A 16,153-nucleotide genomic window follows, 5' to 3' on the forward strand; every position below is an offset into this window, starting at 1 on the left:
CGGTTCACATTCCTACTTCTCATTAAGGAGGCTAAATTCCACATTTCTTTATGAGAATTACATTTAAACCCCTTAAAGTTTATTACAGAACATTTCAGGTGGACCGTTAATTGTCTCTTATGCTCGGTTGATTTCACAGGTTACTAAAAAGATAATTTTAGTCTCCTGGAAAAAAAAGGTTTATTGCTCAGTACTTTAAGTCATGTGGACGATAACAAAAATAAATCCTTGAAACACATGTGATGATCAACATCCCACACTGGAGGGATTTTTTTTATTGCAAAAAGAGTTATTTTGTCTATTAAAACTTGAATTCTTTCCAGTTGATTCTTAGAAGGCCAACAAGCTCACAAACAAAATCAGCTCTGTCATGGAGGATAAATTATTTTACATTAGAGAGATTTAAAAAAATAAAAAATTAAGTGAAAATAAAAGACATGCCATGATAAAGCAGAATATATTCAGCTGGCCATGGCTTCTTGACTCATTTTCATCATTCATATGTGGATGTTAAGGAACGTTTGATGGAAATCTGCAGGGGTCAGTGTGGAGGAATTGTGCAAATGCAAAAAAACTCTTAAATCTCTGCATGAGGATGAATGAGATTTGGACCGTGACATTATCTAAATAGGGAACACCACATTTAATATCTTAGGGAGAAAATTGGATTAGGGGAGAAAGAAGAAAAAACAAACAAACATGGAAATGCAGATTCCACAGTATCAGATTTGGATTGAGTTTAATTTAATAACCAAATTTCTTCCTGAATAACTTATGAGATCCTCGCTATCTGTATATTAGATTCTGTGTATAAAAATACTGCTCCGTCTGCCCTGCAGCATCAGAATCTCTTCATCTGTCTGCGCTCCTGTCTTCTCTGCTTCTTCTCATTCACTTCCTCCGGTGCCGACGGGCTTTCTGCCATAAACCAGGGACCCAGGAAGTTCGCCCACAGCAGGTGGAGGGCTCGGGCCGGGGCCTGACACACACACACACACACACGCACACGCACACACACACACACACACACACACACACACACACACACACACACACACACGCACACGCACGCACACACGCACAGACACACGCACACAGAGAAGACAAGATTAAGTTATGAGACAAGAGGAAAGCAGGAAAGGAATCGGGCAGAACATTAACAGCTATCTCATAGGATTTATCAAGGATGTGGTCTTACCAGCAGCCAAAGATACCAGAAATAAGAGGAGATTGTGCTGAGGACTTGTACGATGGCTGTGAGCAGGATGACGTCCTTCAGGTGCCTAAAACCAGAACACACAACATAAAATATCAGTGAAAAATTACATGTTTCTGTGCACACAGAAGAAAAACATTGTCCAGTTCAGCAAGGACTAACAAAGAATGTGACTGCTGTTTACATACTTTAATAATACGCAAAGAAATATATATATATTATAATCAAAATGGTGTTTGTGCCGTACATAGGCCCAACAGAACACACAGAAATGTGGCCAAAGCTTTTATGTTATTAGTGCAAAAACTCTACTGAACATTACATTTAGTTTCTTTGATAGAGAAATGAAACTAATGTGTATATTTAACCAATAATTGAATGAACACAGAATACAAACACCCAAAGACAAAAAAATATCATTTGATTCACCAACATAAATCAGGTTCTCTTAAAGACATTCAGAGCATTAATTAAGCAGTAAACAAATATCTGCAATGTAGAGCTATAGTGGAGTAATGTATACATGTTGATAAGGCCTCGTGCCTTTTCGTGCATGTGAGCGTGCCCCACTGGTTAGCTCACACACGCCACTATGCTCATTGCGCTCATACAGCGGTTACAGCTGATGATGCCGACTCTGGCATCGTCACGGAAGAGTAACGGCCACCTTTCAGTTCCCCGCAGGTAAACACTGTTAGCTCTGTCAGCACCGTTGCCTTTGTTCGCACTGTTAGCAGCAATCCGTCGTCTCAGTTGTCCCCCATGTTGAGAGGTGTTTAAAGGCTCTATATATGCTCTGATTTTCAAATGTATCACCTTTAAATTAAAGGCACAATGAGTACGACTTGTAGGTTGATGTTTGTGAACACAACATTAAAAGCTGGCTCCTCCTCCTCCGCGGCTCAACAAGGGTTACATTGCTCGTTTTGCTTTGTCTGATATCAATTTGTGTTTTCTGCGCTGTGTCAGCCATTTTCGTAGCTTCCTTTTGGATTCGTGCTTACAATCTGGCACCTGGTTTCTACGTTTTCATAAAAGGTAAACGCCCAGAAACTTTCCAACCAAAGCAATATTAGGCAGAGGGCAGGATCTCTGCAGATACAGACACCGACACACACTTCTAGTGGGTCATAAGTGATGAGGGAGAGGGATTACTCTAGTATGAGTCTGGGAAAAATCCTATATATTGTGCCTTTTAACATTGTCACCTTTACACGAAGGTATAAATTCAGCCATTTACGCAGTGGAGGAGGTTGAGAAGTATTTTCAGCCCCAAGTAATGTCTGCAAAGCTTCCTGTTCTCCATATGCTCAACCAATGTGCACCTCTAAGTTGTTTCACAAAGTAACGTTGTTTTCATTGTGTAAGTAGACTTTCCTTTCCCACCATACTTGAGCCCTATTTGGATTTCGGGGACTACTTACTCTGCCATTCCCTGCTCCATGTTGAGGTCTATTCCTCCGTCCAGGAGACTTCCGTCCTCAGCAAACGCCGCCTTGGCCATCGCCGACATGGAGCGGTAACTCCCGACGTACACTGCTAGTGCGAACATAAGCAGGAGCTGCAGGAGGCAAAGAAGGCGTTAGAGGTGGGGAGGGAGGGGTGAATCAGAATAAGGTATATTGAGATATTAAGTGATATTGATTACATGCACTCACCCATGTCGAAAATGTAGAGGAACCGTTGAAAACCAAAAGATTTACCGCAGCATATATTGCCTGAGGAGGAGGAATAAAAGTATATTTATGGGTTTGAATAACATGACAGTTTAATGGTAGTGGTGGTAAGAAAATAGTAGTTTTTGATCTGCAACTATTATGATAAGGAATCAATCATTTCAACACTATTTTCTAACATTTCTTAGACTAAAAATCCATAACTACTTTGCATATAAATCAATTCTGAAAATAACCAAGTACCTTCCTTTTTTAAAGGCAAACAAATCACTGTAGGAGCAACAAAAAGACAGTTTTACAATTTAATTTTTAAATAATTTACTATATTAAAAGTTGTATTTATCATTATTCCAATTAAAACTGACTTGTTATTGTAAAAAGAGGATTTTATCTGTATTGTATAACCCCTAATTCGTAACTGATATAACATAAAATAATGTGAAAAATACATTGTGATGATCTGCAGCTTGCGTTAGATTCACTTGCAGAACTGAAGTAATGAACAAAGCTTTGATCCAGTGAGATTTAGGTTAACAAAGACATCACATTAGTGAACTAAGGTAAATGTGATACCACTCAAGAACTGCAGCATCCATCTCACTGATATTTAAACATGTATTTTGTCATCTCATTGAGGTTCTTACGTTAGCTCCTAGGATGACTCTGGTGTAGAACTTCAGAGTCGCGCCGTTCTCCTCATAGATCTGCTTCTTTCCCTTTGTGCCAACTTTCCCTTTGGGCTGTGGAGTAAAACACAGAGAGCAGTTTCAGCATTGTGGGACTGTTTCTCAACCACACCAAATAATAAAGGCATGTTGAGTAAATACAACTGCAAAACAGCTTTTCAGACATGAAATTCTAATTGTACTTGTCTAAACTTCCTGCTTTCTGAAGGCAGTAAATATAACTTGATATCTGACATTCATCTAATAGATTCTGCTAAAAAAAACCTATAGATTTGTGATTTTTTTGTGTTCTCACATCTTAAGATGTATCAATATACGATATACAGCTAATCAGAAATAAAACCTGAATAATAATAAAGCTCTTTAACAACTTTGGAAATCAAATGTAGTATGGGGAAACTTGACACCTGAAAATTTTATTGTTTTGTCCTTTGAAGGTGTTTAGCATTGGTGTCTAATTATAAGAATGGAGATGATATCTAAAGTTTAAGATATCTCATTTTTTGTATTTGGGAACTTCTACATACTTGAAGTCAATTCTGTATCTCTAGACCCTTTTCTTGTATGTGAAAAATGAATAGAATTTGCATTTTTTAAGTGATTATTTCCCAAAATGATCTAAATCATGACAACAGAACTACTTTATTTACAACTTTTTAGTTGTAGATCTGTTGGTGCATATGTATTATGTTGTATGCTCTGTTCTGTAATTGATTTGTGTATTTGAAAACATGTATATAGTTAAATACAATGTTAAATTAAGATACTATAAAAACATACTTGATAAGAACGGAAGATTATAGCTAGTTTAAGTTATCTCCTTTTTTGTATTTGGGAACTTCTACATACTTGAAGTCAATTCTGTATCTCAAGAAGTACTACCCTGAGCCTTCCACTTAGCACTTATTGTATTCGTATTAGTTTGTTGCACTTATTGTATTCATATTAGTTTGTTGCACTTATTGTATTCGTACTAGTTTGTTTCTGCACTGTACTTTTGCTCTGGTTTATGCTCTTAGATGCTTGTTTAAGAAAGGAGATGCACTTATGACTTCTGGTGACTAGTAGTTCTCTTGAATACCTATGTTGAATACACTTATTGTAAGTCGCTTTGGATAAAAGCGTCTGCTAAATGACTGTAATGTAATGCAATGTAGTAGTACTGTGCTTTTTAATGTTATTTATTATATGTAATGTCCTGTCATTACTGGACCCTGTTGGAGTCTGAAATAAAAGTTTGATTTATTTAGTAAACAAATGACCTGGAAGTGTTTAAACCTGCTTTTTGCACCATTAACACTCAGCTTGTGTAGTAGAATGACACACACATATATATAAGATTATTATTATTATTATTATTATATTATATTCCTTTATTGATCCCCATGGGGGAAATTCAAGTGTTGCAGCAGCTCAACTACACAGACACAGACAATAAATACACATACTATACAACTACACAGACACAGACAATAAATACACATACTATACAACTACACAGACACAAACAATAAATACACATACTATACAACTACACAGACAATAAATACACATACTATACAACTACACAGACACAAAAATAAATACACATACTATACAACTACACAGACAATAAATACACATACTATACAACTACACAGACAATAAATACACATACTATACAACAAAATATTTAATAGTCATTCTTCACTTCCACATATACACCAATTTATAGCTTCCTCTGCAGCTTGTGTTGGTCTCACTGATCCCAAAACACCCTGCACAGCAGCTTCACATGCAGTAAACAGTCTCAGTGTGTGTGTGTGTGTGTGTGTGTGTGTGTGTGTGTGTGTGTGTGTGTGTGTGTGTGTCTCACCGCCATTGGCTCTCTGACCCGCTGCTGTTGATCTCTTCCGCTTCGTCTTCGTGGACATCGACCTGTGACCCGTCATTCACTTACTGCTGCATCAAGAGACAAGCTCACAAGTCTCCCCGCAGAGAGGTTTTCTTGTAACACATCAGCACTCAGGGGCTCCTGCTCGATGGGGGCAAAACATATCCGGCGCAGGAAGATGTCGTCATCAATTATCATCGTGTGTGTGTGTGTGTGTGTGTGTGTGTGTGTGTGGGTTGAAGTTTGGTGAGAGGGCACCACCTGCTGGTCAGAATATATATAATAAATACAAAGTCACATTAAAAAATATCATTATAATAAGGTTTAACTTTAGTTAATTATTCTTATTTATTTAGGTTTTATCTTTTAAAATTAAAGATAAAACACTGTATTTGATTAGATTGAAAGATTAGATTAAAAGTCAATAATAAGTCACATTAATAACGTTTCCAACGAAAAAATATTAATTATTCTTATTTATTTAAGTCATTTTATGTATTATTAATTATTATTAGAATAACACTAAATTAGGCTACAGTCTTATCATTGAGGCTTTCTTATTTATGCATGATTTAACACTGTATTCGACTAGATTAAAAGATTAGATTAAAAGTCAATAAAAAGTCACATTAATAACGTTTCCAACGAAAGAATATCATTATAATAAGGTTTAACTTTAGTTCATTATTCTTATTTATTTAAGTCATTTGATGTATTATTAATTGTTATTAGAATTACACTAAGATTAGATTAAAAGTCATAATAAGTCACATTAATATCATTATAATAAGGTAGGCTACAGTCTTATCATTGAGGCTTTCTTATTTATGCTTGATTTAATGTTTTTTATCATATTGTTTATATTGTTGAAGCCTAAAATTAAAGATAAAACACTGTATTTGATTAGATTAAAAGATTAGATTAAAAGTCAATAGAAAGTCACATTAATAACGTTTCCAACGAAAGAATATCATTATAATAAGATTTAACTTTAGTTAATTATTCTTACTTATTTAGGTTTTATCTTTTAAAATTAAAGATAAAACACTGTATTTGATTAGATTAAAATATTAGATTAAAAGTCAATGAAAAGTCACATTAATAATGTTTCCAACGAAAGAATATCATTATAATAAGGTTTAACTTTAGTTCATTATTCTTATTTATTTAGGTTTTATCTTTTAAAGTTAAAGATAAAACACTGTATTTGATTAGATTGAAAGATTAGATTAAAAGTCAATAATAAGTCACATTAATAACATTTCCAACGAAAGAATATCATTATAATAAGGTTTAACTTTAGTTAATTATTCTTATTTATTGAAGTCATTTTATGTATTATTAATTATTATTATTAGAATTACACTAAATTAGGCTACAGTCTTATCATTGAGGCTTTCTTATTCATGCTAGATTTAATGTTTTTATCATATTGTTTATATTGTTGAAGCCTAAAATTAAAGATAAAACACTGTATTTGATTAGATTAAAAGTCAATAAAAAGTCACATTAATAACGTTTCCAACGAAAGAATATCATTATAATAAGGTTTAACTTTAGTTCATTATTCTTATTTATTTAAGTAATTTGATGTATTATTAATTGTTATTAGAATTACACTAAATTAGGCTACAGTCTTATCATTGAGGCTTTCTTATTTATGCTTGATTTAATGTTTTTTATCATATTGTTTATATTGTTGAAGCCTAAAATTAAAGATAAAACACTGTATTTGATTAGATTAAAAGATTAGATTAAAAGTCAATAAAAAGTCACATTAATAACGTTTCCAACGAAAAAAAGATCATTATAATAAGATTTAACTTTAGTTAATTATTCTTACTTATTTAAGTCATTTGATGTATTATTAATTATTATTAGAATAACACTAAATTAGGCTACAGTCTTATCATTGAGGCTTTCTTATTTATGCACGATTTAATGTTTTTATCATATTGTTTTTATTGTTGAAGCCTAAAATAAAAATAAAACACTGTATTTGATTAGATTAAAAGATTAGATTAAAATCAACGTTATTGTTATTGCACAGAGTACTGAGACAACAAATAAGTGCAAAAAGCAGTTAAGTACAGAGTAATGTAGGCCACTTATGTATAGTAGTAATGTTAATAATAAATAATAAGTAATAAATAATAAAGAATAAAGAATAAAGAATAAGTAATAAGTAATAAGTAATAAGTAATAAATAATAAATAATAAATAATAAATAATAAATAATAAATAATAAATAATAAGTAATAAATAATAAATAATAAGTAATAAATAATAAATAATAAATAATAAATAATAAATAATAAATAATAAATAATAAATAATAAATAATAAATAATAAATAATAAATAATAAGTAATAAATAATAAGTAATAACAAATAAGTAATAAATAATAAGTAATAAGTAATAAGTAATAAGTAATAAGTAATAATAATAATAATAAATAATAAATAATAAGTAATAAATAATAAGTTATAAATAATAAATAATAAGTAATATAATAAGTAATAAGTAATACATAAAAAGGAATAAATAATAAATAATAAATAATAAATAATAAGTAATAAGTAATAAGTAATACATAATAAATAATAAATAATAAGTAATAAATAATAAGTTATAAATAATAAATAATAAGTTATAAATAATAAGTAATAAGTAATACATAAAAAGGAATAAATAATAAATAATAAGGAATAAGTAATAAATAATAAATAATACGTTAGAAATAATACATAATAAGTAATAAATAATAAGTAATAAGTAATTTGAGTACTTTTTCTGCCACTGAATAATATTAAAGCTCTGATAAAAGTATAAAAGTGTAGAATATTTTTAACAATCAGTACTAACAGCATATAACACTTTCCACAACAATGTTTTGTTATTATAAGTACGCTTGGGTTCCCTATTCACTTTTTCGCGATTTTTGTTTCCTCCCTTCTCGGCCACCGTAGCCTGCCCTATAGAACCAGTCTGCTACAACAACACTGAGCAGGAGCTGCTGCTGCTCTCACGAAACTCATATCTTAGTATAGATTAGATAATCAAATGCCAGTGCAGTTAGGTAGAGAAGAAGAAGAAGAAGCTCACTGTTGAACTGAACATCTTATGCTGCTGAAATGGAGTATCTTCTGCAGGTGAAAATAGGAGCTCTGGTCGGTCTGCTGCTCTTAACTCTGCTTTTTGGATTCATTCCTGCACGAATCAAGTGGTTCAGAGACACAAACGGGACAGGTTAGTTCACCCTTTATATATATCACATTAACATCTAACACGAGCAGCTGCTCACGTGAGCACTGGTGTTTTTTAATAAACATTACTCACTGTTAAACCATGCAGGTTATGATGCACTAAATCAAAGGTTTTACTATGATTGCTGTAGGACACCAATGCCGAAGTAAACAGGACAAGTGGCTGATTCATTTGGTGTTTTCATTTTTATTCTAAGATGTATTACACTTTGCAGATAAACAAGACAACCTTAAATGTTCAGGAATTTGCATGAGGTCTGGTGTAAGGATGTCTGAACTGAATCACATGCTGTATCTATAGATAGTGTATGCAAAGGCAATTATCTGCTATTGATTTTATCAACTGTGCCTCAGAAACCATTAACAAACTGATAACAGAGAAGTGGTAACATGGTTGATAAAAGGGCAGATTTAAATCAATCCACCAGTATGAGCAAAAAAAGTAATATTTCAATGTAATGTTGTATCTTCTTGGAACATTTCCATAAAGCTCGTGATGAGCTGACACTGTTTATTAACTTCTGTACCATTACAATGTTACTGTCATTTATGCCAACCTAAGTAAGTTCACTGCAACCATGAACAAATCCTCCACCCCTCCCTGGAGTCACCTGACAAGGATGACGCCTGAAGCCTCAAGAGTCCTTGGATTAGTCACATTTATTGTAATTTAATATCTGTGTGGTGAACTTTTGCTTTTCTTGGCTGGAACTGGGAAGTGAGAGTATCATTTCTCTGTTTTTAGTGGTCTGTTGAGTGATCATGATGTGTCACATGATCTTCTAACAATTGTTCCAACTTTCAATGTCTGAGGTGTACCACCAATCCTTTGTTGTAAAAGTTGTAAAATGTAAAATGACCCAAACACTCATAGAGAATCATGAATCATTGAAAGATTTTCTGCTTAGAAATGCACAAAAGCAGAGTAACACATGACTGAGGAAAAGAAGAAAAAAAAAGCTCTTTTAACTCTGCACTTAATGGAATATTGTCTGTAATAATTGTACCGTTGTGTGTAAGTTCATGTCGAAACATAATCAATGTTTTTGTCTTTGCATTTGCAGAAACGCACCGCACAGTTCTGAGTCTGATCAGCTGCTTTGCCGGCGGGGTTTTCCTGGCAGCATGTCTGCTCGACATCATTCCAGATTATCTGTCCGACATAAAGGCTGAGCTGGATGCTCGGATGGTGGAGGTACTTCAGAGTATTGATTGATTTGGAACAATTCCATCTGAATAAATTGTCACATATATTATGGCACACATGGGCTGCAACCCACATTTTTATTTTTTATTTTAACTGTATCAATCAGTATTTATTTGATTTAACTTTTAGTTATTTAGTCTATAAAATGACAGAAAACAGTAAAAAAAAAAAAAAAAATGCATATCTTAATTTCTCAGTGTGGGAGTTGGCCTCAAGTTATTTATTTTGTCCAAAACCCCAAAAATGATAGAAAAAATAACTAAAGCAGCAAATTCTCACATTTAAGAAGCTGGAACCAGGGAATGTTTGGTGTCTTTATTTGATAATTTACAATTTATGAATTACCAAAATGATTTGCCATCACTTTCAATCAATAGCTTAATTGACACACAATGTAGAGATTACATCTGTCCATGTATGTAATGTATACTGTAATGTTACTAGGAGTACTAAGGCAACTATATTTTCAGTTTAATTATCTTTAAAAAAAAAAGATTCAGCCTGTGTATGCTATGATAAAGAAAAAGAATAAAGTAGACTTTACTGCAGTAGTTTACTGCACTTATCCTATTCGTAGTAGTTTGTAGCACTTACTATATTCGGATTAGTCTGTTGCAATTATTGTTTTCGTAGTAATTTGCCTCTGCACTATACTTTTGCTCTGGTTTATGCTCTTAGATGCTTGTTTAAGAAAGGAGATGCACTTATGACTTCTGGTGACTAGTAGTTCTCTTGAATACCTATGTTGAATACACTTCCTGTAAGTCGCTTTGGATAAAAGCGTCTGCTAAATGACTGGAATGTAATGTAGACTTGTGTAAGATCATGTGATCAACAGTTGGATTCCTGTTAAACAGCATTCCTGTTGTTTTCTAAGTAGCACTTCTTGATATCCTATCCTGCTGACTGAAGGTCCTTATGGATTTACTGTAATATAATCTGTTTATAATCACTGCTTCCTAATTCCTGATTTTATCAAACTGAACCTGCAAACTGATTAATCTCTCTGTCGGTCTCAAACAGACCAGTTTCCCTCTCCCAGAGTTCATCATGGCGTCCGGCTTCTTCATGGTCCTCATTCTGGAGAGGATCGTGCTGAACTGTCGGGAGATGAGAGGGTCTCAGGAGGAGAGGGCGCTCCTCATACCGGACAACAAAAACGGACACGAAAACGGTCACGGACACGGACATGGAACAAGTCCTGATCTGGAGGGCAGCGGCCACCACGTCCACGTCGACTTCCAGGCTCACTCACCCTTCCGCTCCTTCATGCTCTTCCTCTCCCTCTCCCTCCACTCGGTGTTTGAGGGTCTTGCTATCGGCCTGCAGAGCACAGACTCAAAGGTAAGAAGACACAAACATCTGATGTTAAAGGTGTCTTGCAGAGTTTTACTGTAAACAAACAAAGCCATGTTTACATTCAGTGTTACTCACCAAAATGCATTGTGTGTTTTGAGTGCATTTCCTTCCTCAAACATTTGTGAAACCTGTTTATTTTTAATCCATGTTCACTAGCTTGCAGTTTTCTTCTTCCCTGCATTTGTAGGTGCATTGCAGCATATATTAGTGGGTTACCACCACCTTTAGATCAGTAGAACAATGTGAAAAACAGCTCCACAGCCCTTTAAGTGGCCTTTCATCTACTCAAAGTTCCACAGAATACACAGCATTTGTTGTTTGCTCCACTTTCTTTTTACACTTTTAACCAATTTTTTATACAAAGTTTCCTCTGTGGGTCTTCTGGCTTAATAACATGTCATGCACTTTGTAAACATTTGTCTTAGAAAAGTGCTGCACTCATGTAACCAGAAGAAAGCAGGGTTTCAGTTTGTAGCTTCAGGACGCTTTGACAGGAAAGGAATCATGAGAGTCAGATTTGACCTTCGTGGTCACAAGACAACCTAAGCAGTCTGAGCATCCTATCAATGCTCCCTCATGCCTTTTCTTCTACATGCAGTTGTGTGTTTGTTATGTGTCTTCTGAGCTGGAACATTTCTTCACTATTCAGGAAACACAAACAGCTTTCGGCTGTTGGTTACTGAGTGAAAAAGGGAGTCGGCTTATCGAGTCATTTAACAAATGCAGTGGTTGTATTTCTCACCGTGCTACAGTAATGTAAAAGAGTCCTCAGGATGTGTTTGGTGGACACTGGCAGCACTATTTGATGAGATTACAGGTGCAGAAGGGTTTGATGTGAGTTAAATAAACAACGCCGGCCTGTTGAGTTCATGTTAATCTCCAAAACTGAGGACGTTTTCCATAGAGAACAATGGGCTTCACTGATTATTGTTCAGTTACCCCCTGGAAGTGGGAGATACGGATAGATCTTCTATTGCAGTACATCTAAGAAAATGTTTCTTTATATTTTGATATTTATATATGTTGTTTCATTGTACATTTGACATAGAAATAAGAAAGAGCTAATGGATAAAATAATGATAATCCTGCAAATTATACACCTGGAAATCGGTACAATTGATTGATAAAGCTAATATAGAAATCTATAACGCATACCTCCTCTTTGAATGACATCATTGCCATCAATGACCTTAAATTACCAGAGATATCAAGCACATGGTTACCATGGTAACAACAGTATGGCAAACATCTCCAAAGGTTGACAAATGTGTGTTGTTTTGTAGTAGATATTGTCATATTGCCCAATCTTAGCCTTTATATACAAAATGATCAATATTAACTTCTATTTGTGTTTGTATGGAAGCTATTAAAGGATTTGTTGTTTGTTTCCTGCAGGTATTAGAGATCTGCATCGCTATTCTGGTCCACAAAAGCATCATAGTGTTCAGCCTGTCGGTGAAGCTGGTCCAGAGCGCGGTCCGCCCGCTGTGGGTGGCTGCTTACATCGGAGTGTTCGCCCTGATGTCGCCCATAGGCATCGGCATCGGCATCAGCGTGATGGAGGCCCAGCTGGCGGCCGGGGCGCTGATCCAGGCCGTCCTGGAGGGGCTCGCCGCGGGGACGTTTATTTACATCACCTTTCTAGAGATCCTCCCTCATGAGCTCAACTCCCCCGGGAAGCAGCTTCTCAAGGTGCTCTTCATCCTGCTGGGCTTCAGCATCATGGCCGCTCTGACGTTTATAGGCTGAGTCGGGATTTGACCTGGTCGCTTTGTGGCAACTACTACAGCTCAACACAAACCTGACTTTTGTACTGAAAGACAAAAAGGAGGTTTACTGACACACATGTGCTTTTAATATAGTTTTTAAAAAATCACAAGTATATCTATATATATGTATTTAATTTCTTTTCAGGAGGTTTTTATGTAAAGAGGAACCACTTACTGCAATTATATGTTTTTTGAAGGACTGAGAGAACTACACGGTAAATAAGTGGCATTTCACAGAGTCCCCTCATTTATCACTAACTTTGTATTGAAACATGCTCTGGACCTGCAAACAAAACAAAAGCCAATAACCTTTGACCCCATAGAGGAATCTACTGGGAACAAAGGGTCATGTTGCACGTATCATTAATTCAATCAGGTCAGTAAATCAGTACCACCACATTTGTTTATGTTTACATTTTACTTTAAACGTATTCCAACTGGAAGCTTATTCCTTCCATAAAGCATGACAGTTTGTGCCTTTTGTTGAAGTGTTTCCTTATTGTAGCTTGTTTACTTCAGGCTCATGGATGGTTGGCATTTCAAACTTCATGGTATTTCTTCTGACCCAGGTTTATCTGGTTAACACTGGCATTTTAGTGCACTGCTTTTAGATTTAGTTTCTATCATGAGGTCGCTTTTCTCAAATAGCACCATGTTTTACATTTGTCCTGTAAACTAGTGTAACGTAAACTGTCTTCCTGATGCCTTAAGAAGTTATATTCCCCAAAAAGCGGAAAAGAGTGGCGACGATGAGGAAATCATGTGGGATTTCTTTTTATACTGTTTGCACTTTCCCTAAGACAAAGTGATTATCTCCACCAATGAGCAAGGCTTAACAACCAACCTTTTTAACAAGCTGATCCTTGTTATTTACATTATGTTGACCTTTGTCCCAGTTTAGAACATTTAGTTTTCCAACTTTTTCCATTTTGTCTCTAAATACAAACAAAATGCTGCTTTATTAAATCACTCAAGAACTTATAGTTTTCTATTTTGACAGTGGCCCAACAAAGAAGCTTTTAATTATCAGCACAAAGAGAATCTAAGATAAAGAATTAATTCTGAAAACTCATTATTTATCAGATTTTACTTGTGCACATACGTATGTTGTGGAAATCAAACCAAGCAGGACACGACAGTACTTTTACATCGTGTACATTCATTCATCCTGCTGACATCAAATGAAGTCCATGTATGTAGTTATTGTTATGAACTGTCTAGTTTAGTTTCAATTCCTCTTTTAGTCTGTCATGTGATAGTCAGATGTTAGAACAAATAGCAGGAAGTTGGACTGTGTGGGTTGATTGTCAAGAAACATGTCCACAGCAAAAGAAAAACTTCAACTTCAAATCAATTGTGATAAATTGTTTTTTTTTAATTAAAGTAATCTGATCAACACTAATGAAACGAATAATATGGAACTGTTCCTAGAAAGGAACGAAACTACTTTCACTTTTTATCCAACTGGTGCATTATAATGTGTAAAGATATTATTTGTCTACATAAAACATGAGTTGCATGTATTGTTTTGTGCCTTATGATTGTTGATCTCATCAGAGAAACATCTTTGTTTTCTGTTGTTTAAACTTGATCAGAGTAAAGATAAAGGAGGAATTTTCTGCCTGCTTGTTTTCTGTGTGCAAATGTTGCTTATTATTAATATACACGTTATTTTAGTATATCTGCCTAAAATTATGCTTTCAGGGGAATATATTTAGACATTTAAGGTATGTAAACAAATAAATAATGTTTATTGATAGGTTTCTAAATGAATATAATTTGAATATATGCAAAGTTCATGTTAAAACATTCTATGAATTACTTAGTAACAGGTTAATAGTGTCCCAAAATAGCTCAGTTACCTGCACTAAAGTGTAGTTAAGTAACTGTTATATATAGTAAATAAGTGTTATATTAGCAGGTCAGAAATAAGAACATTTCAGATAAAATAATCATGAATAGAAATGTTCAAATGTGGAGGGATCTTCTGTTATGTGTTGGTGCCAGTGAGCCTATTGTTAGTACAGTGCACCATTTCAACTATTCTTAACATATTATGGTTTCTCCTCCTCTACTTTAATTAAATTACAGTATGAGCTTCTGCTGAATGTTTCTGATAAGGGCTTGTGGGAGATTTCATGCCATGTGGGATAATGTAGCAGCAGATTACTGGAGCCACCAGGGGGGAGTGCTGATCCTCTCATTGATAGCCTCTCCCAATAAGGAGTATTTCACAGAGACAGGTATACTAGTATTAAGTACTTTTAATACCCTCTGGCCTCCTTGATTCATTTACCTTTTTCACAGAAGATATTTTGACATGTCACAGTGGGAAAGAGCACAGGTAGGTGTAAATGATAAACATAATGACAACCAAATCACACTCATGGCTTACTGGGACACCTGGAGCCATCGTTAATGTTATTAGTAACACCTGTGCTTAATCCACCAGGAGACAAGTCAGAATGACGGCTGTGAAAAACACCCCTGTGATTTTATGTTGGAATCAGTCTTCAGTCTCAGCAGCACTGTAATTTAATTTTACTTATAAAGTTGTTTAGATAGATAGATGGATGGATGGATGGATGGATGGATAGATAGATAGATAGATTTACTCAAATACTGCCCTTAAAAGTACAGTTTTGAGGTCAGTTTGAGGCCTTTAGTATTTTCATTTATTGCTACATTTGTGCTACATCTCAGAGTGAAATATTGTACTTTTCGGGTTAAGATTTAATATGATTCATTTTATGAATTAAACTACCCAACAGAATATTAAATACTTAAAATTAGGCTACACCTCAGCAAGCTGCAACATTAAAAACCTGCGTACATGTTAATGCATCAAACAAGTAATGGAATTCTATAATAATACAAGCTTTGAAAGTTTTATTGCTTCTTTCATATCTTTTTCTGTTCCAACCCTGTGTGCTCATCAATCACCTGATGGATAAACCATGTATGCCCCCCTTCAAACCTTCAAATAATAGATCACATAAATATTTCATACAGTCTGACTCATTTGTATTCATGCAGGCCTATTTGTTGGCTTGCAGGGTGACATAACTGTCAGGAATTCCTACACATCAAAGTACTTAAC

General features: G+C 34.6%; 2 protein-coding genes across 2 annotated transcripts; one reads left to right on the top strand and one right to left on the bottom strand.

Moving 5' to 3' along the window:
* Positions 1–240: 240 nt before the first annotated feature.
* Positions 241–5,639, bottom strand: tmem208 (transmembrane protein 208). Its single transcript, XM_054618915.1, has 6 exons — positions 5,434–5,639; positions 3,537–3,632; positions 2,875–2,934; positions 2,641–2,777; positions 1,199–1,283; positions 241–979 (listed from the first exon to the last, which is right to left on the bottom strand). The coding sequence occupies exons 1-6, from the start codon at positions 5,437–5,439 to the stop codon at positions 842–844; spliced, it is 522 nt and encodes a 173-aa protein (XP_054474890.1). The 5' UTR covers positions 5,440–5,639; the 3' UTR covers positions 241–841.
* Positions 5,640–8,452: 2,813 nt separating this feature from the next.
* On the top strand, positions 8,453–14,672 carry slc39a1 (solute carrier family 39 member 1). The gene is made up of 4 exons (XM_054615044.1): positions 8,453–8,701; positions 9,783–9,913; positions 10,949–11,269; positions 12,680–14,672. Exons 1-4 carry the CDS (start codon positions 8,587–8,589, stop codon positions 13,031–13,033), a joined length of 921 nt encoding a protein of 306 aa, XP_054471019.1. The 5' UTR covers positions 8,453–8,586; the 3' UTR covers positions 13,034–14,672.
* The last annotated feature ends 1,481 nt before the right edge of the window (positions 14,673–16,153 follow it).

This window comes from Anoplopoma fimbria, chromosome 2 (genome assembly GCF_027596085.1).
Source record: "Anoplopoma fimbria isolate UVic2021 breed Golden Eagle Sablefish chromosome 2, Afim_UVic_2022, whole genome shotgun sequence".
NCBI classification, from domain to species: Eukaryota; Metazoa; Chordata; class Actinopteri; order Perciformes; family Anoplopomatidae; genus Anoplopoma; species Anoplopoma fimbria.

Bases quoted from the DNA above. Each gene is read 5' to 3' on its own strand.
- slc39a1 (XM_054615044.1), top strand. From the start codon at position 8,587: ATGGAGTATCTTCTGCAGGTGAAAATAGGAGCTCTGGTCGGTCTGCTG. The intron at 8,702-9,782 runs GTTAGTTCACCC...TTGCATTTGCAG, and splicing joins CAGAGACACAAACGGGACAG to AAACGCACCGCACAGTTCTG. The intron at 11,270-12,679 runs GTAAGAAGACAC...TGTTTCCTGCAG, and splicing joins TGCAGAGCACAGACTCAAAG to GTATTAGAGATCTGCATCGC.
- tmem208 (XM_054618915.1), bottom strand. The intron at 2,935-3,536 runs GTAAGAACCTCA...CCTCCTCCTCAG, and splicing joins GAGTCATCCTAGGAGCTAAC to GCAATATATGCTGCGGTAAA. The intron at 980-1,198 runs GTAAGACCACAT...TGTGTGTGTCAG, and splicing joins TCTGGTATCTTTGGCTGCTG to GCCCCGGCCCGAGCCCTCCA.